The 27841-nt window shown below is 36.6% G+C and overlaps 1 protein-coding gene across 3 annotated transcripts; it reads right to left on the reverse strand.

Annotated features, from left to right (window-relative positions):
• LOC109050252 (serine palmitoyltransferase 3-like) lies at window positions 1-27269 on the reverse strand. Of its 3 annotated transcripts, none has more exons than XR_006161535.1 (13): window positions 26931-27269; window positions 26139-26339; window positions 22913-23067; window positions 21652-21800; window positions 17318-17442; window positions 15940-16033; window positions 9917-10022; window positions 9121-9340; window positions 6443-6569; window positions 2853-2988; window positions 1416-1545; window positions 681-851; window positions 1-454 (listed from the first exon to the last, which is right to left on the reverse strand). XR_006161535.1 is itself a non-coding variant. In XM_042769220.1 (13 exons), exons 1-12 carry the CDS (start codon window positions 27036-27038, stop codon window positions 738-740), a joined length of 1665 nt encoding a protein of 554 aa, XP_042625154.1. In that variant the 5' UTR covers window positions 27039-27269; the 3' UTR covers window positions 1-454; window positions 720-737. The 3 variants fall into 3 exon arrangements, 2 of the variants coding, with proteins under 2 accessions (XP_042625154.1, XP_042625153.1); XM_042769220.1 differs by having other exon boundaries at window positions 720-851; XM_042769219.1 differs by having other exon boundaries at window positions 1-851.
• Between the last annotated feature and the right edge of the window lie 572 nt (window positions 27270-27841).

Here is a 27841-nt window from a genome sequence, read left to right on the forward strand (position 1 = left end):
AACTTTCCAAGCAAACATTTGATTTATAAGTACAATCAGTCCATAAATGTTTTTTTACTGTTTTATAATTAGAAGTAGTTTCCTGCACAAAAAATACAAATAAATGCCTATCAGTGTAAATTTGCAGGACTGGGATCTGCGAGATGCAATGCCTGAATGTTTAATGACAGTGAATGAGCAGCGCTGGGTCTAAACACCCATCTTTGTTCATTCTCTTTCAATTAATGCACTTGTAGATCACACAAACACACAACCCAGCACAAAAATGGAGGTCTTTCATCAGTCCAGCAGCAGGATGAAAAATAGGGCCACTTCAATGGATTTCTTATCCGCAGCTAGAATTTTGATGTAGGTCAGTGTTAAGTGAGTTAATTGTTTGATTTATTTAGAGCAGCTTTTGATATATGTTCTGTAAACACAGCCGTCGCGGATCCTCCCTTTTTCCCACAATCCCCTGAGGAAAAAATAATTTTAAAAACTTCACAAAACTGTGAAACGGCAGTTAAAAAACAATTAAATATGATTTTACAAAACATAAATACAAAAGTCCATGCCTCATAGCAGGAAAAACCTGAAAGAGCAATAACAAACACTGCATTTTTTTTTGTTGAAAAAAATAATTGTCCTGTGCGGAACAGCAAGACACTTTTTTTTTCTAAAAATGACCAAGGTATTCACACCTTGGCAGTTCCTCAATGTGGACAAGCCATCACACTCACGGTGATGACGATGAGTGATTAGCTGTCCTGCTCAAAGTCTGTTTCATTATGCAGCTCCTGCCGACGAGAAGGTCTGTGACGGGAGAACTTCACCCTGATGTGGTCTCCAAGTTCATCAAGGCTCTGGAGAACCTGGGAAGGACATGGAGTGAAATGTGAGGCTAAGATAGGTTGCTATTTTCATTTTTTTTTATTTTATTGGGAATATATCCGAGATGAGTTACTTCACTTTTGTGGCACATTCCAGTGCCATGTTTGAGGCATTAAACCTCCTTTGCATCATTAAAAAGTACCCTAAATCAAATAAATTGGTTTTAAAAGAAACTGAATAGGTGTTCAATTAGTTTCATGCATCACAACCATGTAGTCCAACTGATTTCCATTCTATCATGACTAATACTTTTTTGAGCCGGTTCTTTTTAGTGAACCAATCACATACACCTTGCCATATTATATAATCATATATCATATATAAACTATATCATAAGGAATTTTTATATTGTGCATCCCTATTTAGTAATCTTTGGAAATATACAAGATTTAGCTTTTACATTTTTTTTTAGATTTTTCTTCTTGCCTGAACACCCATTTTCATTTTATTAGACTTGTTTAACACTAACAGTTTAAGAAAAAAACAAAAGAATACCATAACAGATAAGATAGGTCTGTGAGATGTTGGGTGTTGTAATTTATTACCTTATCGAGCATTTCTCTGGTGTGGGCGGCAGACACACAGAAGCGAGCCCTGGCCTCTGCAATGGGTGTAGCCGGGAAACCTACAACCACAACACCAATCTTCCTCTTCAGCATGGCCCGTGAGAACGCCCTGTGTGCAGATGATTAACAACTTTGTTACGGATTTTAAGCAAAGTTTACGCACACAAACAAAGGCCAGCAATGTTCTACTGCCAAACAATCAAATGTTCTAGAACTTGGAACTTTTTTTTTTTTTTTTTTTTTTTTTTTAGGTATGTTTAGCATTGATGTCATGATTGATGGCATAAAACAGGCAGAGGTTTTCACCCTAACCCTGAAAGCAGTACATGCCCAAATGCTCATTTCCAAAAACTTTTTATGCATTCAAGTTTCCAGATGCTATCAGTGCTCTTAGTATGACAATCTTCATTACAAACTGAGACTGTGATTAGATAACACAAAGGCACCGCCAAACTAGAACTTGAAGTAGAAACATTATGCATGGTAAAGCTGTCGAGATTCCCATTAACTGGGAGTTTGCACTGTCTGCTACCTTTCCTCACCTTTTGAGTGATGGGAAATCCATTGTAAACCGCACAGCTGGACTGTCATTTGCATTAGCCAAGTGGGAGAAAAAGAAATGGATTGACAGGGAGAGAAAGGCTAAGGGAAGGGTATAATGGAGAAGGAAAAGACTGAGAGCGAGAGGAGGAGAGTAGACCTCCACCTTGTCAGCAGAGACGACAGCAGCGAGAGAACAGAGCGGCGACGGAGAGTGAAAGCTGGATTTAAAAGGCCTCACAGCTGCCGTTGTCTTTGTTGGTGTGCCAGGAATCTGTTATCTTTGGAGGAGTCTGAAACGCCTGTGCAGTGATGAGCCTCTCGCATGTCATGTTTTCTTTCTGCCTAATGTTTTTTTCCTCATCACTGATTCATGGATCAACTAGACCATCCAAGATGGCTACGGTCCAACGTCTTCTTGAAAAGACCACATCACCTTCTTTGGACCAGTGGAGATGACTGCAGCTTTTATTGGGGTGTCCTCAAGCAGTCAGTACGTTTTCCACATGGCATTCAAAGCCATCACCTTTGTAACCCAATGTAAGCCTTGCATTGTTGTTTTATTGGCAGCCTGAAATGTGGGCAGGTTCACAAGTTCAAAGGAGGATTACTATAGTGACCAGATAGTGGAAACTATCCTTAATCACAAAGAAGGCGCACAGATGTGAAAAAGGCTCACAAAGAAACATAATGTTTTGCTTCTTGCTGGCCCAGCGATCTAAGCTGAGGGTTTTCAAATGAACTAAATAGGTTTTGTGTAAATGTGAGCCTGGAGATGCTGTAGTGTAAACTGATGCTCTTTTATATATGTTGTGCAAACTGGATGCGGCCAGAATTGGCAGTTTGTACGGGTCGCTGGCTTGGGGAGCTGCTTACCCAACTTTCCCAGGTAGATAGAGCAGGAGCGGTACCACTGGAGAGTCCTGGTTGCCGTAAATGATGAAGCCCATCTCCTTTAGCCGAGATCTTAAGTAGCGCGTGTTCTCAGACAGCTGCCGAACTCTTCGCTGGCCTGCGGGGGAAATGCAGACAGAGGCATCATCAGTGAGAATTTGTTAGCTTTCATTGGAAAAGGAGAGACATAAATGCGAGTCTACAATAAAGTAAAGGTCATGATTTACAACAAAGCAACCATAGGTCAAAAGGAAAAGTTCAAATAATCTCAAAGGGCTCCTCCACTGGGACTGTATCTGAAGGATTTGATTGTCCTCTGGATGAGAGGGATGCAGTCTATGAAAGTCACAGTTACAGTATATATTCTGCGATTATTTATAGGCTGATTACTAATATGAGAATCAAACTTTATAGGCATATTTTTGCACTAGTAGAAAATTTGAACATTGGAAAACCCGCAGAAATACAAAGGACCACGGTAGTCAATAAAACAGTTTTTATCTATAATCAAGTGGCTGACAATACATTGTATATTGCCATAATCAATCTGAAGTGTACAATGGTAAATTATTTTAGACACTTCTAATTGTAATGTAATTGTTTACATTTAAGTTTTGACTGAACAACAATTTACCTTTATGTCACTGAAATTTATGACCAGTCCTAAATCAAGAAATTTAGATGACTAAAGTAAGACAAGTTTAAGCCCTAACATATAGACTATTTACCAAAACAGTAAAATATCATCTTAAATTTATTTGTGCATAACCCTTATTAATATTCATAAACTTTACCATTTTGTGACATCACAAGCAGCACATCTATGCACCTGCCTCCCAACTGTCCCCACAACCTGAAGGCAGCAACTGTGATGATTTTATCATTTATTCAGGATATTTTGCATAAACATAAGCTGCTTGAATCTTATGGTAATTTGGGAATACACTGAATTGTTGTCACGGTGATTCTACAGTAATTTGTATCTCTCAGAGAGTCTGGGCCCACTCTGCGGTAGCATGAACGCCAAACAGACCATGCCAGGCAAACCATAGAACAAATATGTCTACAAACTACAGCTGGCACAAAGTTTAGCCCACTTCTTTCCAATTTTTTTTGACTACACTCTTTGCCTGCAAGTTTCATAGTTGTTCTACTTCAATATAGTTGAAAACACTGGGAAAATGTCCAAAGAATCGCAACATAATGGAGTGGCATAAAGCCATAACACCAACAGTTACAAATCAGTCTTAGCAATTCCTTAACTTTCCTTTTCCTAGACATACTAGAATGTATACAATCAACTTTTTTCTGTAAGTATAATCACGAAGAGTTTATAAACAACTATTAGTTCCCTTTAGATTATAGGCTGATTGTATGTGAAAGGCTAGGAAAGGGGCCCAAAAGAGGAGGCGGGAAATTACATCATCTGCTCTGCCGTTCAAATCCCAGGATTGCTCTTTTAATAGCCCCTCATTAGGACCATTAAGTATTTAAGAGGGACAGAGCAGACCCATTCATAAAATAATCCAAAAACATAGTAACAAACAAAAACAGCAAAACAATAAATTATTACATACGTTATGTTTTCAGTACATTTTAAGGCTCATTTCTGTACTCTCTTCAAAACGCCTCATAATATATGTGTGTGTGTGTGTGTGTGTGTGTGTGTGTGTGTGTGTGTGTGTGTGTGTGTGTGAGAGAGAGAGAGAGAGAGGAGTCAGTCGATGTGAAAAACAGTACCAGCTGGTTTTGTTTTGTCAGGCTGAATGGTAGACAAATTTCATTCTTTGCCAAGACACTCTTGGCTTGTACATAGGATACAATGGATTTGGCACACAATTGGAGACTGGAGTAAACTGAGAAGCATGGACTCAGTTGCAAATGGTACCATGTGGTTAGCAGTAGCGTAGCGGTTACTGCTCAGGACCAATAATCTGAACTTTGGTGGTTCGAAGCACAAAGAGATAATTCTAACAATTTAATGCGATTGGAGACACATCAGTAGCTCAATGAACATCAATACTTTTCACTCTCTTGTCTTGTTTAGTTTATGTCTACCTCTCATTCCCTCCTCCATATTTAATTGTGTGAATCATGCAGTTCTGTGGGCTGGCCAGGTCCACCTCCAGCTCTCTTTGGCTCTATGGAGCTTTTGGAAAACAACAGCATGTTTGCATATGATTATCTGTGAACCAATTGGCAGGTATTTCAAAAGGAGGTGGGCTGTAAGCACATAAGACCTCATGTCAGCAAAACGAATACAACTTCTCTTAACATTCATTACATTAGAAACTCTTCAACACAAATGCTGAACACTGGCAAACTCTAGAAACAGCAGGTGAAGCTCAAACCAAACAATTAGTCATGGACGTGGTACAAGTTCAGATGTGGCAGGTCTTCCGCTGCCTATTGTGTTGTATTCAGAGCGGGATGGAGCATTGTAAAGCGAACTCTCAGATCAGTGTGACTCACCCTCCACAGAGCTGCACATCATGCTGGTAATGACACACATAGGCGGCTCGTCCAAGTCTGATATAGACATCACAGTATTCAAACAGCCTAGAGAGATTCTCTTCAGACAGGTTTGGACTAGAACCCTTAGTCCAACTGAAGCAGAGGAGTTTTATTTGAAACAGCTAGCTAGTTAATTAACTCTGCATTATATCCATGTCTCAGTTTGAATTAAAAGGTTTGGTTTTGCTTTAACAATCCTGCTTATAAATATATGCATGATTCCACAACTCTGATCTCTTTATTTTTTATGCATGTTTACTTTTTATGCGTAAAAATGCTCTTCTGTTGATTTACACTACTGTACAAAAGTTTTTTTTTTTTTTTAAAGAAATTAATACTTTTATTCTAAATAATAATTACTAAATAATTATTATTTTATGTTAATAATTTTATGTTACAAAAGATTTATATTTCTAATAAATGCTGTCCTTTTGAACTTTCTCTTCATTAAAGCATCCTGAAAAAATAAAAATAAAATTTCCACATTTAAGTAGCACAATTCCAAATTAAGCAGCACAACTTCTCAACACTGATAATAAGAAATGTTTCTTGATCATGGTGTGAACTGCAGCGAAACTAAAATGAAACACGATGCATTCTCTAAAAACATAAATATATGGATTTATGCATATCAAAAACAGAAGACAGCTTGGAAAAACCCTTTTAACATTGGTGCCATTCGGCTGACTCTTAATACCTGGAAATATGTGACCTTTCCTTGACTAAAAGACTCTTTAAGCCAGTCCTATTGCTTTATTGAAATCTGTTTTTCATGAGTTTCATCAATCTCATTTTATATGGTTATTAAATCCACGTGATTCTCTTCCCTATCTAATTTCCTAACTTTAAGGAGAAGTGTTGGGTGGAGAATTTCAGTGTCTTTCTATATTAGAATGACTGACTGGTTTGAAATCTGGGTCTCAATATCCCTCTGACACATCAAGTGTAACGCAGTGCTTCTGTTGTCTTGTGACTTTCAAAAAAAAAGTTGGCCAGTGCCTTCCATTATTTTACGTCTTAGTATTGCTTCTATATATATACAGTCTTTTATTGCTTACCTTCGGTCGTGCCATCGACACCCATGATGCATTTAATAGCCCTGATGATCTGCTCCACAACAGGTGGGGACATGGCAGTAGCGTACACCGCACTGTGAGAATGACTCCGCAAATAATCCACCAACTCCTGAAGAAAAACACAACACATTCATCATTAAAGGAATACTTTCATAATTTACTCATATTTATGTCACTGAAGTTCAGGCATTCTGCTTAGGATCTTCTTCAGTGCTTCACAGAAGAAGAAAAAAAAATAGTGGGTTTAAAAAAAAAAATGCATTAATTTAAATTAAATTAAACAAATTAAAACTTTAATTAAATTTAATACATTTCCTAAAAAATAAATTGCATCAAATTGAAAAAAGAAATCAACACTGGTGTAACGGTGAGAAATTAATGACAAAAATGTTGGGGTGAACTATCCTTTGAACTATTTTATTGTCAACACTCAGTCAATGTTTCACAAGCTGTTGTAGTGTTATGGTTAAAGTTAGGGTTTGTACACTGATTAGGTGGTCAATGAAAAGTGTATTGTGCCCTTCAGCACGATATTTAACCTCAGGATTGTTCCGAAGAGGTGAACCTGTATTAAGTGATTTAAAATGTCTACATATATGAGTAGATGAACCGAAATGCTGTGCTGTCCAAATTATACCACTAGAGGGAGATGAAACTACACAGCACACACCAAGACACTGAACATCCAGTGATAATGACAGCTGCTCTATTCATTGGCATTGTATAAAATCTGTTTGTTTGTTACTGCTTATACAGAATGTTAACAAACTGCTTGTACTGGAGTCCCTGAACTGATTATACTACTAGCAGATCTGACTATGAGGCAAACAAACACATATGGACACTAATACAGGAATTTCTGTACAAACTATTACAGCTGTCATTCAAAACATTGATACTTTGTGTATTACAAACAAGCAGTTTTGGAGATTGTGTCTATTCTGCATCCATGAAAAGGCTTCTGAGCAAAAGTCGGGGCCAATATTCAGCTCTTAATCTCTGTCCTCAGACATCTGCATCCACTGTGGAGGGGTGAGGGGAGGGGACACACCTCGCAGTGCACACGGGTCTCTGCATCCAGATGTGTCCTCTACTTGAGGATGGGGGAGAGGGGGGTTTTAGGGGAAAAACCTGCAAAGCAAACATCTGCTTCTACTTAGAGTGCAAGATTTGCAGTGCTTTAGGTCCTGGGAGCTTTGTGGAAACAGCATAAGATAAGTCAGTTAAGAGAACGTGTCCGAAAATCCACCCACATCTGTGGAGTGAGGGACTGGCTGGAGCCGTTTGGCGGCTCACTTTGCGAACCTCCCACTGTGCCTGTGTACAGTGTCCTTACTGCTGCTGAGAGCATGTGTTTTACTCTGCTACTGTTGAGTACCTTTATAAAAAACTGCAAACCTACTGGAAGAGAACAGGACAAGTATGACTGACAAAAAGATCTATCTATCTATCTATCTATCTATAAACATTTGTATTTGCTCTAATAAACTAAATAATCATTAAGTGATCGATGTAAAATTCTGACTCCTGAAGCAAAAACAGCTGAAAACAACTGATTTACACTATCATTCAAAAGTTTGGGGTCAGTACAATTTCTTTTAAAAGAAATTAATACTTACAGTGACACATTAAATCGGTCAAAAGTGACATTTATATTTTAAAAAAGACATTTATAATATTACAGAAGATTTCTATTTCCTATTCAAATAAAGGCAGTTCTTTTGAACTTTTTATTTCTATTCTTAAAAAAATTTATTCCATGTCCCAGTTTTCACAAAAATATTAAGCAGCACAACTGTTTTCATCACTGATGAAAAATGTTTCCAAGCACCAATTCAACAAACATTTCTGAAGGTTCATGTGACACTAAAGAGTGGAGTAATGGCTGCTGAAAATTCAGATTTACCACCAAAAGAATAAATTACAATGTATTCAAATAGAAAATAGTTATTTTAAATGGTAATAATATTTCATAATATTACTGATGTTACTGTATTTTTGATCCAACAAATGTAGTCTTGGTAAGCTTAACAAACTTCTTTCAAAAACATTTAAAAATTATACACACCACAAACGTTTAAATGGTAGTATACATTACAGACAAGTACCATGTTTGGAAGCATCCTGTGAAAACCTGCGATTTTGATTTGTCCCATAAAAACGGAGCTGGCAATCAGCCGACAGTCCCACCTTATTAAATTCTCAATATTACACAACACATGCATGGGGTCTCTCTCTCTCTCCCCCACCTCTGTGTTCTTCAAAGCATGTGTAATTCAAAAAACATGCAGTCTTTTTCATTTTTAGTCTTTTATAATCAACTGCCATGTCCGTGATGTGGTTATGAAGTGAAGTGGTCTTTTTTAATGGAGTAATGAGATGAGAAAGGCGGTGTGACAGGATCGTGAATGACATTTGGAGAACATATGTAGTTTCACATCATGAAATAAGACCATGTGTGTGAGTTTGAAAGAGAAGGGAAGGGAGATTGACGTGCATGCTGAGTAAAGGTGACGTAAGTCATTTCTGTACCACGAGCGTCACCAAACGACAAATAGCAGCTCAACAGTCTGAATTTCTGTAAAACCTTCAGCTGCTTTTTGCCTCAGGAAATGCCTTTTTAAAACAGCTCTGACAGTAAGGTATTACATAATGCCTACCTTTTTCCCTGCGATGTACCCGCCAGTAGCCCCGAAGCTCTTAGTGAAGGTGCCCATCAAAACGTCCACTTCATTGGGGTCCACGCCAAAATGTTCTGTAACTCCTCGACCTGTGGGCCCCACGGCCCCAATGCTGTGGGCCTCATCAAGGTACAGATAAGCCTTGTACTTCTTCTTTAATGCTAAGATCTCCGGCAACCGGACTAGAGAGCCTTCCATACTGAAAGAAACAGTCAAAGACATTTCAGTTAGGATGTGTTAAAAATTAGATTATGGACAAAGCATGTCGACATTTATTACTATTGTATATAATATTAAATATTATATCATAAAATAATATCATAGATATCAAATAATAGAATTGTAACAATATATATTTTAAATACTTTTTAACCTTCATAATACATAAACTTTAATATTTTAAACTTAAAATACAAAGCAACAACTGTACATGTATTTTAATATTATAGGTGCTGTAAGTGATTTGTTAAACATAAAACGTCTCGTACTACTTGGCAGATATCACTGAAATAGTTGTCCTGAGAAATCACACCTGTCTCACTGATGGCAATACGCACTGTAAATGTATTTATCTGCTACCTGTACAGTGGTTGCGAGTTAGTGAATCATTCAAAATCTTCTATAATCATGCATGAATTTCATACATAAAGTTAATGAACCTTAAGTGTTCAGTTCAAAGCATAATGAGCACAGATTTATGTAAGAAATGACCTCAGAAGCTGCTTACCCTAAGGCTGGAGTGAACAGAAATGTAAATATTTGCAAATGTTCTGACCTGTAAATCCCCTCCACCATGATGAGGATCTTCTTCCAGCCGCGATGGGTACGAGGTTGACCTGAGCAAATCGCCTCCTTCAGCAGCTTTTCTAAACTCTGCATGTCTGTAACCAAACACAAAACAGGCACATTATGACACAATCAGGTATTAAAATAAATACACACTGTCAGTTGATATTTTACCCTAACCAAACAAAAGCCTACTTATTTTTAGGTCTTCCTAAAGCAAAATGAGAATTAAAGCTGCAAGCAGCGATGAAAGGGCCCTCGCACCCGGGCTCACCACCACCCGGTGGCCATAGGAGATCAGTGAACGTTGGACCATATGCTTTGAAAATGGTAAATATTTGTGCCATGTGTCATATTTGTGCCATGTGTCATTTCCTGCTGCCAACAGGTGGCGCTATGATTATATCTGAATATCGGCATGTAAATGTCTTCAGGCCAGGACCCATATCAAACACATGAACTTTGGGCAGACCGGATATTGCATGTTTAAGTTAGTTTAAAACAAGTAATTTCCTGTCGCCAGCAGGTGGCGGTATGATTATAACTAAAATATTGGCCTTAAGATCGGTTGAGACCAGGAATCTTATCAAACATGGGAAGTTTAGGGCAGATCAGACATTTCATGTTTAAGTTAGTTTAAAATAAGTTATTTCCTGTTGCCAGCAGGTGGCGCTATAATTATAATTTAATATTGGCCTTTAGATGTGTTCAGGGTGAAGTTTGGGGCAGATTGGGCATTGTATGCATGAGTTACAACAACATCCTGTTTCATAGTATTAATAGTATCCTTTAGCACATAGTAAGTGTTGCTTGCATGTCTGAGAATATTTCTAGCATGATTAGCACACAGTGGCATATTTTACTGTCTTGCTAATAGTGCATAAGTGTAAAACATGTCACTTTCTGTTGCCAGTAGGTGGCGCTATAACTATAACCAAATATGAGCATGTAGATATCTCCAGGCCAGGACTCTAGTCAAACTTGTGAAGTTTGAGGCAGATTGGACATTGTATGCACGAGTTACAGTAATGTTCTGCAACACTGCATTAATAGCATGCTTTAACACTGAGCTAAGTGTTGCTAGCATGTTTTAGCATGCTTCTAGAATTTTGCCAGCCTATTTAGCACTTGTTGATGCTTTTTATTATTTTGCAAGCAGTCCATAATTGTGTTACACATGACACTTCCTGTTGCCAGCAGGTGGCACTATGACTATAACCAAATACGGGCATGTTGATGTGTTCAGGACAAGACTCTTATAAAATGTGTGAAGTTTGGGGTAGATTGGGCGTTGTATGCATGAATTACAACAACTTCCTGTTTGATAGTATTAATAGCATGCTTTAGCACTTAGTAAGTGTTGCTAGCATGTCTGAGAATATTTCTAGCATGTTTAGCACACAATGGCATATTTAACTGTGTTGCTAATAGTGCATACCAGTGTAAAAGATGTCACTTCCTGTTGCCAGTAGGTGGCGCTATAACTATAACCAAATATGAGCATGTACATGTCTTCAGGCCAGGACTCTTATAAAACGTGTGAAATTTGAGGCAGATTGGACACTGTATGCACGAATTACAGTAACTTCCTGTTTCACTTCATTAATAGGATGCTTTAGCATTTAGATAAGTGTTGCTAGCATGTTTTAGTATGTTTCTAGCGTGTTGCCAGTGTATTTAGCACTTCCTGACACTTTTTAATATGTTGCTAGGAGTCCATAACAGTGTTACACATAACACTACCTGTTGCCAGCAGGTGGCGCTATGACTTTAACCGAATACGGATATGAATATGTTGATGTGTTCAGGACAGAACCCCTATCACACGTGTGAAGTTTGGGGCAGATCGGACATTGCTTGCCTGAGTTACAGCGACTTCCTGTTTCAAGGCGAAACATCAAACTTTGTCAGGCCGCCAGGGACACACCCTTTGATGAAAACTCAAAATCGTCGCAATTTAACGTGACCCTTACCAAATTTGAAGATAATCCGATTAAAATTGTAGGAGGAATTCGTCAAAGTACGAGGCATGGAAATGGCAAAAACTGCACAAAAATTGTACAGGAAATTCAATATAACTTACTTCCTGTTGGGTTTTGGATTTTGTCCCAAGAGACTTTTTTGTAGGTAATGGTGTCTTACACGTATGTACCGATTTTCATGCATGTACGTGAAACGTAGCTCAAGGCGCACTCTGTTGAAATTTAACAGGTGGCGCTATCGATCCATTATGCCACACCCACTTCTGAAACCTATATCAGATGTAAATTTTCGCCAGTTCTGATGCGTGTGCAAAGTTTCGTGAGTTTTAGAGCATGTTTAGGCCCTCAAAAATGTGTTTCATTTCGGAGAAGAAGAAGAAGAATGTGAATATGTGACCCTGGACCACAAAACCAGTCTTAAGTGTCAATTTTTTTCGAAATTGAGATTTATACATCATCTGAAAGCTGAATAAATAAGCTTTGCATTAATGTATGGTTTATTACGATAATATTTGGCCGAGATACAACTATTTGAAAATCTGGAATCTGAGGTGGCAAAAAATTTAATACTGAGAAAATCACCTTTGAAGTTGACCAAATGAATTCTTAGCAATGCATATTACTAATCAAAAATAAAGTTTTTTAAATTTATGGTAGGAAATGTACAAAATATCTTCATGGAATATGATCTTTACTTAATATCCTAATGATTTTTGGCGTAAAAGAAAAATCAATAATTTTGACCTATTCAATGTTTTTTTTGGCTTTTGCTACAAATATACCCCAGGGACTTAGGACTGCTTTTGTGGTCCAGGGTCACATATATGGCTGTAATATTACATCACTAAGCTCCTTTACAAATTATGAACAACCCAACACGTTCAATCTAGATGCTTCTATAGGAAGTGGCCAACAAGTTTTGTTCTTGGATATACAGAACAGTGTTTCTTAACTCTCTTTCTGTAGAGACGCCCCAGCAAAGCACATCTCAACAGCTCAGTACAGGCTGCATGAATTGCAAGACTAGATTTGAATGCGTCAGATTACTGCGACACTAGGAAAAGGAGGAACAAGGTCTGGAAAAAAAAAACACAAAATAAGTGACCTACCGGACTGAAATAATCCTAAATAGTTTTTGTGTTTCTATGAGTGTGAGGGTTTTATGGATCAAGGAGAATTTGCTTGAATTTAATGATGTGATTTATTACAGCATAAACTTGCATAAAACAAACATTAACCAAGGCTAAATTGCATTTTACTGCAAAAAAAAACAAAAAACATTTCCAATAATTGCATCCTAGGGGAAGGGATGGAAAAGCCAGAAACATTCAAAGAAAAGGGAATTGAATTGCAATGATAAATAGTAATGTTAAGTAAAAGTGTTCTGAAAGCACACTGGGATATCAACTACATTAGTCAGCCATATTTAATTGTGTAAGCCCAAATGTGTGACTGTATTCTGTAAATAAGCTGGAAAAAACCACAGCTAGCCTAAAGTGTCTTATAATAACCAGACATGGCAACACTACAAACTGGCCAACAGATGGCAGAGTTCAACTGCAAAATTAAAGGTTTGATTCCGGCCTGTGTTACATCCTGATCCATTCCTCCTCTTTTACCCTATTAACTTACTGCCTTCTCTGCTGTCTCTTTGAATAAAAAGTGACAAAAAGCCCAAAGAAAAGAATGTTCCATATAGTCTCTCATTAAAGTGGCCTCATTTCAAACAGGTGGACGTATTTAGGCCAGTGAAGGCCAATGTGGACACGGCCTGCTTTCACTATCAATGCAGTCTTGAAATACTACACTCACCTAAACAGATCCGCCAGAAGGTTTCAGGCCAAGAACAATTATACAAAGAAGAATGGCAAGTAGACTGTGTGTGGACATACTGTAGATGTTTGTTTATGTGTGTTATGCTGTCACTAGTATATTCAAGGTGACAATGACAGTATTGGCAACCAGGTTATAGAGACTTTGAGGCAAAATAATTATGTTTGTAGTACAAAAAAAAAATTGTGCAAAAGCTTTCAGATGAAACTACAAAAATCTATTCTTTTATTCAGTGTAATATATTTACAGCTGGCATCTTTCCTCTGGGAAAATACAAGTCTTTCAGCAAGTCCTTACATAACTGATAAACTAAAAAAGCTAAAACATAGCAAAACAAGGCCTAAATATTCCAGATGTCAACAGGATGTTCAGGGCGTTTGTACAAATTGAGTCCGTTTGCATTCAAATGCGTTTTTTGAATGAGCAATCATCTAGAGAAACAGAGATAAATAATGCTTAGACCTGCTTGTGGAATCTAACTTTGTGCAGAATTTAAGCTCTTTTCCATTTTAAGATGGATAAGGAATTAAAATGGCACTGCTACCGGAACATGGTAGGGATTTGTCAACAAACATGTTCGAACAACTAAAATGCGGATGATAAACATTGTTATGCAGTGCCAAAATTTATTTGCAGGTATCAACAGAGGAGAACATTTAACGGATTTTACACCCATCTCTGCAAATGCTTGCAAAACAGGTTAGATTATCATGTAATGAACTTTGACCCATTTATGCTTTTTATTTGCTTCAAAGTAAATGTTTATCATTAAACTCAACATATCCATTAATGTTACGTCATGCACCCGCATCTTGACAAAATCAGAAGTGGGGATCTCTACACGAGTTTCCAAGTTGAAAGTCCAACTTCAAGTGGTATTCTTTTGCATTTTCTGAGGATGCTGAACACAGCATTAGTTCGCACCAAAATTAAACATACCTGATCAAGCTAATCAGTTTTTGTTGATTAATTTGAACACTTTAGCCAAGGGTGATGTAGTAGTAGACATGTGCCAGTATTCGGTAATGCGGTATATCACGGTAATGAATATGCATGATATTGTTATCATGTGCACTTCTAAATACCGTGAATAATTATATATTACAAATTATTCAGAATTTAGAATGCATTTTAAGAACAGTATTCCCATCAACTGGTCAAAATGCACAACACCGCTGTATGCTGCTTGAAAGACGCTTATGCACATTCACATTCACTCTCTGACAGCAGATGGCGCTAAACTGCAGAAAATGCAGCCTTTACCCTGGAAACCCCATAAATAAAGCAGCTGTGCTACTTTCTAAAACATATTTAAATAATTTTAAATAGGCATTCAGATTTGTGCATTCGTTATGGTATTCGTCACAGTGCCAAATACTTAAATATTTAGAATTAAAAGGCTATTTATTTTCAAACTTTTTTTTTTTTTTTTCATTTTAATCTGGACTACAACATGCCCTAGATATTGTTTGAAAGTGTTTTGATTCTTCATTAGTTAACATTAGTTAATTCATTAGTTAACAAACTGCCAATGAAAAATTCTTCTGAACATTCATTAATCTTAGGTTTTCCAATATTTAATAACACGTTGTTAAAATCGAAAGGTGCAACTGTGTTATTTAATGAGCTAACATGAACTAAGATATATACCGTGATAAAAGCATTAGCAATTAATCGCAACAGGAAAATTTGATACCGGCATAACCTTATGGATTAGGGTTGCATATCTCCTCTGTCACTTTTATCAAGACTATTTTCAGGTCAGAGAGTTACATATGGAATCTCCTAGGTTTCGTAAGGACCCACAACCAACTATTACATGGCACTGTCAGAGTACATTCAAGCTTTCGTTGTTCATGCATCATGTATTCTCATCCAGCCTCGGGAGAAAGATGCAGACTATTTTTCCAGTAGCTACACAAGAACACCATTCAACACTATGGATTCCCTAAAGCACAGCTTTTTATAAAAATATGCCTTGCTGCAGTCTAATGCTTAAATTTAGTTTGCTAACCATCACAAACTATAAAGATGATTGACCTCAGCATTTACAAGTGCTGGACCTGAAACGAAAATAAAACAAGACCAGCCTCGACAACGACCCCTCCCCCCTCTTCGGATCTACACAAATCTCATAGGTGAATACACCATGACCTAGTTGGATAGGAATTTCATAATATTTTGAATATGTACTCACTGTTGTGTTTGAAGACTCGAATGGTTGCCCCCGACAACCTGGCTCCCAGGATGAGGGACGTGTGATTTAGCTCATCGCTAAGGATCAGGCAGCCCTGGAAACAGACATTGTTACTGCACAGCTCTGAACACATTTTGAAGCAGGAATCCATCAATAACACGATGTGTGGAATAATGTTGTTAGGGTCCATTCAGAAATATCACAAATAACCACAAACAGTCATATACAGTCCAATAACCATACACGTTATTTATATAGCACCCTTTAAAACACTGTTTACAGAAAAAAAGTCCAACTACAATGTAAATGACATACAATATAAAGAGTGAAAATAAAAGAATAAAATAGAGCTGCAAATTATAAAATTTTCTCTTCTCTCCCTTATTTACTGTCATTGAATCTTAATTGACAATTCTCGTTTAATTATCTGAACCCCAGGTTCAATCCTGTCTCAGATACGAGGTGATCTATCTGGGACCCCGATCATTGCCTCCTGCAGTGACCAGTAAGGTGGTCCTTGACCACTTACACAAAGATTAGTAATAAAATACATTTAAGAAGAAAAGAGAATTAAGTCCTTATATTTAGTCTACAAAGAAGACATAAATGTTTTGCAAGGACTTCTGGGAACACTACTGAGTAATGACTTTAATCAGCTGAGTTACATTTATGCATTTGGAAGTCACTTTTACCCAAAGTATCTTCAGCGCATTTTATGGCTAAACATGTTCCCTGGGAATAAAACCTGCATCCTTAGTTTTACTAGGTGTTGCCAAGCTTTTTTGTTCAAACGAATTGGACTTCTTAATGTTTAGATCTTCTAATGTGAAGTGGATGATAATGTCTCAATAGCTGCAGAGCATGGCCTGTTTCAACAATGGTTGACACCTCCTCCAGAAGGCACAAGTTGTTGGACCTACTGCTTAACCAATTACCTCCATGGTGCAACATCATGAAGACTTTCCTTGAGGAAAAATCTCCCCCTTAATGCAGTCTAACTGGTTGCTGTTCCCTTAGCCCTCTGGATCTCATCTACAGCCTGAGGTCTTCTCATCTGAGCTGGTTATGACCGACCACATCAGTGAGACTATCGTAAACAAACCCCAATGAGACACCCTAAACAAGCATTGTCAGTTCTAACGGTGCTTGCTAATCTGATTGGGCATTATTTTTAACAAGGGTTTGTTTAGTGTGCTGGTTCATTGGGTTATTCTGTGGTGCGTGAAAAACTGTTTATAGTAGCAATTAATAGCAGGTGCCCAGAGATAACAGATAAATACCACACTTCTGAGTTCACTTCAACAGATAAAACGGAGCGATTTAAGACAGATGTAAAAAATAAAGAGGCACCGTTGAAGATTAATTTTTAATCGCTGACCTTTCCGACTAGTGCCGGAATGTTCATGGAATTGGTGGCGAAACCCATTCCAAACGCCATTGCAGACTCCACCCCCAAGAACTCCGCCACAAGTCGCTCCAGTTTCTCATGGATGCTTAAGTTGCCTATAAAAAAAAGATAAAGATATATATTATTAAGCTGACACACAAAGAAGGCATTCAGGACAGTGATAAAGAGTTAAAAGCATTTTGACAAAAGATCAAAGTAGCCCTCCCTGCTTTTATTTATTTTATGTTGATTTTACTTAATTTACATGGATATAAAAAAAAATGGTAAAAAAAAAAAAACATCTTTAGCTTAGATAAATGCTATGATGGCCACAGAAAGAACGAAAAAATGCCTCACACCACTGTTGACAGAAAGCACAGATATACACTTTAAGAATTAATTAGACCACAGTCTTTCCCAGTCAGATTGGGTATTCCAATAGCTTTGAAGGAAATTAGGTTTTCCTGCATGCCTCCTTTAGCTTTTCTAGTTTTAGAGGCTCAGACAGGGTCAGCATGGAGGAAACAAATGAGATCTGTCAGAACATGTGAGGTGAAAGGTTATTAATCACTCAGTAGGTGCCTTCAGAGACTAAAGACATAGCTGCAGACATAAAATACTGCCATAATGTTGGTACATAAATGTCAAGAAGACAAAAACAAAAAGAACATCTGATACTGTAAGATAAAATAAAGGTTAAATATAGATAGAGAAATTGGCTATAGATATATGCCATAAATCTCTAAAGTGTTTTTATTACTACTATAAAATGTCATTACATCTGAAGACCAAAAGGGAGAGTTCATTCAAAAAATTAGTTGTCATCATTTTTGCAGAATAAATATTTTGAAGAATTTTGGTAACCAAATTGGTTGACTTCCACTGTATGGACAAAAACACTAAGACGTTTCTCATAATATTTCTTTAAAGTTCCACAGAAAAAAAATAAGTCATACACTTTTGGAACGACATGATGGTGAATCAATTAATTGGGCGAATGAGGGTGACTTTTCATTTTTGGGTGAACGATTTGAATTGGTTCTTGCTTTTTAAATTTAAATTCATTAAAATTCTGGAATTCAAGAATGTTAATGACATTATTCATTTAAATCATGCACAATTTCTAAACACACATACATGCAAATATAAATTAACAAATTTTAAAACACAATATAGTTGTAGTGGCCATGTTAATGTGCATGCTCAGCCCCGGTACTTATGTGTGCAACATTTCCCGATTCCATGAACCCCTCTTACCCATCAAAGTGCCAAAAAAAAACACAATGGTCTGAAGGCTAGAAATGTTTAACAGCTTTAAGGAAGAAATTCTGGCTAAAGATATATTTCCCACTGAATAAGACAGCAATCAGGAGTGGTTGTACCGTGAGAAAACGCCTCTCCTTTTACATGATTCCTATAGAGAGCTTTGTACTCTAAAACACTATTGATTACTCCAGACCTCCAATAATTCCCTCTCACAGTGGCAGTTGAAGCATGATGTGTTTGATTAAACCTGAATCAGGGTCGGGCGACTACACTGCACTTCAATGTGATAACTGATAAGCTCTCTTAACAGAGGAAACCCATAAGGGTCTTGACTTCTAACCAGGGTATTGTAGTAGTCTAATGAAGTGAGAAATGAGAGCGAGACTCATGGAGAGCTCTTTCACCTACACAAGCAGAAACTGCCCATAAAACAGCAAGTTCTCAAAAGCATCTTAACCTAATTGTATTGAAATGAATGGGAACGTCTCTGAAAACTGTATCGACGTTCAGTGTTAAATCCAAATTAAGTCCGAACAACGTCAGAAAATACTACTTACAGTGAAAGTGGGACAAGGCACTGCGCTGGAATAAACATTACATCGAGGTAAACTTAAGTACTTTAAAATAATAACATACTATTTAACATATTATAATGTAACATTATTTTAAACGTTAACATGAGACTAATATAATACAATTGTTTATTAATCCTGTCTGTGTAAAGTCATATACAATTTTTTAACTCCTGTTATCTAAAATCGGTAAACACTGTACTTTTTTAAACAACATTTTTAAACCAGTAAACAGTTTTATCCACCTAAAACAGTAGTCCAAACCCTATAAAAGATGATTACACAACACCGCAGCTTAAATAACAGACACATTTCCATTTGAGATAATTAATATCACATTCCAAGATTCTGGTTTACAAGACACTTAAGAAACTTCTAGAGGAAGACAACTTTTGTCTCATAGGAAAATAGCGTAGGAAACAACATTTGCCACTCACTGGTTGTACAGTGACTACATCATTATGGTGAAACATTAGGTCTTCTTACAATAAATGTGACACTTAGATGGCCCATTATTTTGTGGACTCTTTCATACTTGAGTGCCACATGCTTCAGTGATAGTAGTGTTTGGCAACTGTAATGTTAAATCTATAAACTCTTTGTACATTTAAATAGTCCATGGTAACCGAAAACACACACACACACACACACACACAATAAGGAATTCTAAAGACACAAAGATATCCTACATGCAGAATTTCTGTAAATGATTGATGCATCAACCTGTCACCAAAAACAAACATGGACCTTATTGATCTTGCAGTCAGAACAAAAATGTGCTGTAAACTATGACCGTAATGTTATAGTTAAAAACATATTACCCAACATCACATGGGTTATCTGTAAAATAGTAATCTAATGTAACCTGCGAGATGCAACATCATCTTCAGAAATCCAAATTTCCCATTAGTAAAACAAGATTCATTTCTATTATTAATTTGAATAAAAAAGAAGTTATTTATATATCTTTATTTCTATAAATATAACCTTTTTATATTAATGCATATTTTGCAAATTTCATATATTTACTTTTTCATAATGTATAATGTATAATTTATATATTTTTATTTTTTACTTTTTCGAACATTGGTGATGTGATGTTTATGAATAAAATAAAGAATTTTCAAATAATCATTTACTCATATTTATGTTTTAGAGTTCTACAAAATGATTTAAAAATGCCCATTTGTAATACGCACATACTGTACATACACAGGCGTCTAAGTAGGAACTGCTTCTCAATAAGGAGTCGTGGGGTTAGTTGTTATTGCTCATTTTACACAGGGCCTGCAAAAATATATTCAAAAGCAACGACAACCTCTGAGAGATGCAGAAAAATTTTTTATGAATCTCTCAAATGAATAATGAATGATACGAAAAAGACTTTACACACAAATACTCCCATGCCTCATGATCACATGTTCTTTCTGTGTCTGTTTCTGATGTGGTATTTGGGTTAAATTCACCACTGTCACTGCATAGCATCGCAAAATAAAAGATCTCAGATGACCTGCTTTGCTATGCAAATGATCTGATATCCAATGACAGAATTATCATTAAGAGGGGTGTGTATTTATACTCTGTAACTGTGTATGTGAGTAAAAAGTGAAATAAAACATTAGCCAAAATATTTCCAGGTTTACTGTCACGTGTACTTAACGCAACTGTGGTCACGTGATGTTTTACAGCCATGCTAATGTTAGAACAGGTAGCGACAATCATTAAGCAGCCGAAAAATGTGACATATGCAACAAACCAGAATAACCAGATCCTAGAACATCAGTCAAAACCAAAGTGCTTACATCTGTGCCTGAACAGGTCTAATCTTTAAACCACCAGCAAGGATTTCCACACCATTTTACCACTGAATTTCTATGGACATTTGTGATTACTCAATAATCATATATATTTACGTATAAATGGATATGTATATATATTCACAACAGACTTTTTCAAGCCTGGAAATCACAAGCCTGGTTTTCTATCACTGTGGGAACCTTAACATGAGTGCTTTAAAAAAAATTACATTCACCCAGATAACCATTTCACCTTTTATCCTTAGTGCAAATAATCTAGCTTTTAACCTAAAATAGATTAAAATATATTTCAGCATGGAAATATGAGGAAGATCATTCTGGGTCATTTGACTAAACACAACCTGTAGAGAGATATATGAAACAGTTCAGTCAATCATAAATTTGCACTGCAAATTCAAAAACAGGTTGGGCCTTTAATAAATCACCCAGAAAAAAAAGCTTGGCACATTTATTTGTGAAGAAGGAATTCTATGAACGTTGCTCAAAGCGGGTCTGATCGCAGCGGGAAAAAAAAACTGCTTTTGACAGGTTAATGATGGTATTAACTAAACTGATATAGTTGCTCAACAGCCTACTTATGCTTGTTCTTATGCAAACAATGTTGGGTGCTGCTGAACCTGTTTCTGTTTTTGTAGGTGTGTTTCGGGTTGCGGTGTAACCACACACATACCTAGTTCCTGTCTTGTGCTGCAGACGCCCACCCCGTACTGTCTGGTCTCCTCTGCTACAGTTTTCAGGAAGTCGACATTGTTTTCAGCAAAACCCAGATAGTTGTAGGAGCCCATGTTTATGACGTTCTCAATGGTTTTCCCTGTTAACCTGTCAGAGGAGTAACACATCAACCAAGTTGTTGATATTAATTTTTCTTGACTATTTTTCTTGTTCCAAGCTGGAACTGAAATAAGTGGGTGTAAAACAGAAGTGTGTATTACAAAGCAGCAGTTAGTGTGAGTAAGTGTGACCATTAAAAGAAAAAGTGAATAACATGAACTCGAAATTTCAGAACAAAATGGTAAAAATTAGCCATAATCATATAACTGACACAACTTATTAGTTTAACAAATATTAATAAATTTCTCCCCTTATGAAATGATACTTTAATATTATTTAATATACATTACCATTCAAAGGTTTGGGGTGGTTAAGGTTTTCTAATGTTTTTGAAATAAGTCGTCTCTTACAGTATGCTCACCAAGGCTGCATTTATTGGATTGGAAAACTGTAAAAATGGTATTAATATTTTGAAATAGTTTTACAATCTTTTTAAATATATTTTAAAATGCAATTTATTTATTTGATGGCAAAGCTTGAATCTTCAGCAGACATCACTCCAGTCTTCAGTGTCACATGATCTTTCACAAATCATTTAAATATGATGATTTTCAGCATTTATTCAGCAATGTTGTAAACAGTTATGCTGCTTTGTATTTATGAGGAAATCATGATTTTTTTCAGGATTCTTTGATCAATAGAAAGTTAAGAACAGCATTTATTTGATATATATATATATATATATATATATATATATATATATATATATATATATATATATATATATATATATATATATATATATATATATATATATATATATATATGATTTCCTTAAAGATTTTTTATTTATTTTTTTTGTAACAGTGTAACAGTCTTTACTGCCACTTTTCATTAATGTAATGCATACTTGGTGAAAGTATTATAAGAGAATAAAGGTATTATTTCTTTAAAAAAAACACACACACAAAAAAACACAGACCCTAAACTTTTCAACAATAGTTTATAATATCATATTGTTGGTTGACCAGCTTGCTAGTTAAGCTAGTTAAGAAGCCTTGCAAGGACACAAACATCCTGCAGGAATCTACACCTAAATCATATCCTGGTCTTTTCAACAGGGTCATGACTATTTGTTTTTATGCAAAGCATAAACCTACCTGAAAGTCCAGTTGTAATCATCGGAGACCCTTTCCATAACATCAAAAACCGGACCGGGTAAACTGCATATAGGCCGGTTCCAGTTATCCCTGACTCTCATGTACAGGTTCCGTTTGTAAAAGTTTTCAAAATCTTGGTAAAGGGGAACAAAGTCCTGAAATACAAGAAATCAATTACAACATAATGATGATAAGCACTTTTAAAACAACCTAACATTAGTATTTTGTGCTTTCCTCCCACAATATGCCCTATTCTTAAAGGGGTCATATGATGCAATTCCAAGTTCTCCTTTATCTTTGGAGTGTTACAAAGATAGTGGGGATAAGATTTAAGGACAACCACACAAATTTATGAATATAAGGTGACTAAGAAAGGCCAGTTAGTCCTGTCTGATGTCACTCATCCATTGTGTAATGAATTTCAACTGCTTCCTTCTGGCCGGAGATTTAAACTCCCTTTGTAAAAATACCTTTGTACCTGCTGCAATTAGGTTTTTAAATGATTTATTATAAATTTATTTGTTTTATATGTGTGTTGTGTTGCTAAGTGTAAGTGCATGTGTACTGCTGTCTACACAAAGAATTGCCTTTTAAGGACAATAAAGTTAAGTAAGTACAAGCTGTTCGTGAATAGATAAGATCCCTAAAGTTGTAAAGACTAAAGTTTCAAACCCAAAGAGATATTCTTTATAAAACTTTAGACTCGTCCACGCCCTCCTAAAACGCCTTTAAACACGGCCCCACGTCTACATCACAATGTGGGAAGATTTGCATAACACTGCCCAAATGTTCACGCAAAGAAAGAAGGCATAACTTTTGGTTCCTTAAAGGCACATATTAGTACCTAAAAACTACAAAAGTGTACCTTTTGAAAAGGTACCGCCACAGTGACAGCTTTTGTACCTTTTTTCTGAGAGTGTATGGACTCATAGTCTGTAAGTACATTTACATATGTAAAGGATTTGTCACCGATGATTCAAAGGTGAGTTTCAGGCAGTGTAGAGTAGCGCTTGTTGTTTCTCCGATCACAAATGAAGGAATGGTTTTATGTTTACGCGGCACGATGCAACGCAACGCGTAAAAAGACAGTATAAGTCATTATAATCAGTAATTAAATTCCCACTGGATGCAACAAATGGCTCGTTTGTAACGGGTTTTATTGTTTTTGTCTTGTCGCCGGTATTCTGACCAGGACACGCATCAGAGTATGGCAAAGGGTGTAACAAAAATGATGCGTTTCACAAAAGCGGGGCATAAAGGGGAAACAATAATGTACAGTATGTGGAAAATAATGTTTTTTTTTTTGTTGTTGTTTTTTTTAACCTTAATCCGCATAAACACATTGCATTACACCAAATAATGTTCTTTTTAGCAACATCATATGACCCCTTTAAAAAAATGAGGCACGGCTGACCCAAGACCAGCCATAAAAAGACACTATTTGCACGTGGGTAGTTATAACCGGGTGAATGTTTCAAAACCATCTGCTCTGTGAGTATCAGAGTCCTAAGAGACTCACCCACATCTTGTCCTTAAGTAAACTACAAAACAACAAGGAAGAGTCTAATCAGAATCCACACTGAGCTGCTCAGAATCCTAGATATAGAGACAATTAAGACAGCAGAAAATAACAACAAAGGCGCAACAAATTGCTTAAGGTTTTGAGTTTTGTTTAAGTTTATGACTGCCACTCATATTTTTTTCTGGTCACTAAGGAGGTGTCTGATCTCTGCCCAACTTTTCAGATCACACATTCAAAGCATTCTCTTAAGACACCAAGAAAGCTTAAAAAACTGTGCTCTTACTGATTCTCATAGACTTATTTTGTTCTCATTCAACACAAAGTACACAGTTTAAAGCTTTGGTGGTGTGTGAATCATACGCCAATGTAGAAACCCCTGTTAAACAGGAAAAGGGAGAAATCAAATGCTGTGAGATCATTTGAGACCACATGTAAATTTTGCTCTTAAATGCTAATGTAGTGTTGAGGCCTACATATCAAGCACACTCTATGAAATGTGCAGTGCTGAAGTAAAACCAGTCCTTTTCCAGTTCATATATTTATTTTCATCGGATATTAATTGGTGCTATATCAGCATTCCTTCACTGAAGAGTCAGATACACTTACTTCTTACTGATTTGTGTACTTTACAGATTAGAACTAGCTTAGAAGTGAAAGTGACATGACGTGTAGCCAAATACTTGGAATTTGTGCTTTGCATATAACCCATCCAAGTGTGCACACACAGCAGTGAGTAGTGAACACACATACACACCCGGAGCAGTGGGCAGCCTTTTTTGTTACGGCGGCTGGGGAGCAGTTGGGGGTTCGGTGCTTTGCTCAAGGGCCTCACCTCATTTGTGGTATTGAGGGTGGAAGAGAGTGCTGTACATTCACTCCCACCACCTACAATCTCGAGACTCAAACCCACGACCTTTGGGTTACAAGTCCGACTCTCTAACCATTAATCCACCACTGCTCAGAAGATTTAGACACTGCCAATTTGGCTGAAGTGATTCACACTGATCATGGAAAACATGGCAAGCACAGAGCAGAAATTCACAATGTGTTCACTCATATCAGTGTAACACAATTGTAACATTTAAGTTTGCTAAAGGTGCAACTCCCTCTGAAAGCTTACCGTTTCATAATCTTGTCAACTACACTTCAAAAAACTCAATTTATGCCTTTAAATAATCACATCTAACGTAATGCCACCAGCTTTGAGTTAGAAATGTGCATGAAAGAGGCATCTTTGTGAAGGCGGCATTCTCAACGGACAGACTGTGAGCAGAAATAATGAACCCACTCTCCTTTGGGGTTTAATTGGGTCTTTAACCTCCGCGGCATCACCTCACACATATCATAGAGATTTTCCATAGTGAACAATGTGTAAATTACATGACATGAAACAAAACACTTTTGTGTTTGACAATAAGTTTGTCTTAAGAAATACTCATCTTTGTACTGTTATTATTTCCACATGTTAAGTATGTAACTCTCTGAATATTTGCCATTTATAGACACACAGAAAGTTGTTATACTGACCCCCCCAAAAAAGTTCCACCAATCAGTGGAGGGTTTACATGAGGTAAAGCTAATAATAATAATAAAACAATATTTTCTTCCCAGAGTGTATGTAAACTGAAAAAAGACAAACTGGAACATGCTGGAACTAATGGTTACCACAGTTTGAGAAATGTGTTAGATGGAGAGCGATTCTACCTTTTGCTCTTCTCTCTCCTGGGCCTGATGGCACTTCTCTAAGCCAACAGCTCTTAAGAAATCCCTGAAATAGCCAAACAGGATGACGATTCCATAACCCATGTATGTCATGACAGCCACGTACATGGGGGCCTCCTCAAACGAATCTTCACCCCTAACTCGAGGTTGATAAAAACTGTCTCCATTGCCATTTTTCTGCACCTAAAATATAATTCACAAAACATTATAATCCAAAAGTTAAATTAAAATATTATTTTAATTACACTGCAATTTAATATATAAATGACATTCAAACATACAGACTACTACATAAACTTAAGGCCTCAATTTACATAATTTTAATAATAAATGTAATTTCTAAGTTTGCTTAAGTAATATCTATCTTTCATAACCAATATGACACTTGTGACAAATACCATAGAATATAAATATAGCATTTTATAGAAACCATAGTTAAATTAAGAGAGAAGCCAAGCCAACAGTGTTTTTTGCCACCAAATTTTGCCTGTGGTTACAAATACAAATTTTACAGTTAAACCATATGGTTACTAATGAAACTATTTTCATAAACCAAAAGCGCGCATGGAGTTTAAGCATATTTAAGTGAAGTCTAACGAACTGGTGGCTTGTTCTTTCGAAGGGATTCATTAAATGAACTGAGCGAACCGATTCGCTGAAATGAATCGGACCTCAACTCGAGTCAGCTTTAAGAATCACCACTTGTATTTTAACTTTCCTTTTAAAAAACGTTTAAATTGACGTATTGAGCAGAAGTGATGTACTTGGACTTACCTTTTCAGTAACGTGGTATCCATTTTTCAAATTGTTGCTTCCTTGTTTCAGGTCGGAATGAGCCTTCAGGGCTCCGTTGCGTAAATGATGTTCATCTGCTCGTATCATGTTTGCAAAGCGTCAGTACCGAGGAATGAATTATTTAACCTCTCTTCTCTGTCCCTCAGTTTAGAGAAGTGTGTGTGTCCGTTGAAGTGTACTTCCCTGATGTGAGTTCACCATCCCACTTCATGCTCAACTGACTTTGATTTGAGTACACACAACTTTGGACCAGGAAGTATTCTCGGACACGGGAACGACGCGACGCGACGCGACGCGACTGGGCGCTGCCTATGACAGTTTCGTTGGTGACAATGGAGGAGTTCCAGGCGCGGTGGAAATTTCAAACTTGGAGACAGTCGTTCTGAATATGCGTCGGAATGTGCTTTATAATAAATAAAAATCAAAACTAAAAGTAAAACTGCTGCAGCCACTAAAACCGATTTTTAAACCGAGTCAGTGGTAAAATAGAAACACTGCAGAAAAATGCATGTGAAGCAGTATGTCAATGTAACGTCCTATTATAAAACAGAATGAAAAAATATATATTTTACGTAGTTTATTTAGTTTACATTAACCATAATTTAACTGTTCATTTGTTTAAAGAACAAGTAACAAAGGATAATTTATGGACCGGGCCCTAGTCTGTCTGTCAGGGTCCTGGATCTGTGAGGCCCCTCAGAAATACAAACGGAAATGTTATATTATTAAATAATACTAAAATAACACTGGTGCATCAGATCACACATTCTGTATTAACTGTATCTGAACAAAACTTTTTTCTGTTTTTATTTTTAAGTTTTAGTAATTTTGTGATGTGCGTAAATTATTTATATATATATATATATATATATATATATAATATATATATA

Source organism: Cyprinus carpio, chromosome A13 (genome assembly GCF_018340385.1).
Source record: "Cyprinus carpio isolate SPL01 chromosome A13, ASM1834038v1, whole genome shotgun sequence".
Classification (NCBI taxonomy): domain Eukaryota; kingdom Metazoa; phylum Chordata; class Actinopteri; order Cypriniformes; family Cyprinidae; genus Cyprinus; species Cyprinus carpio.

Coding starts and splice junctions, on each gene's coding strand:
- LOC109050252 (XM_042769220.1), bottom strand. CDS start 27,038: ATGATACGAGCAGATGAACATCATTTACGCAACGGAGCCCTGAAGGCT. Junction 16,034..17,317: donor TTCCGGCACTAGTCGGAAAG/GTCAGCGATTAA, acceptor GTCTGTTTCCAG/GGCTGCCTGATCCTTAGCGA. Junction 9,341..9,916: donor ATGGTGGAGGGGATTTACAG/GTCAGAACATTT, acceptor TGTTTCTTTCAG/TATGGAAGGCTCTCTAGTCC.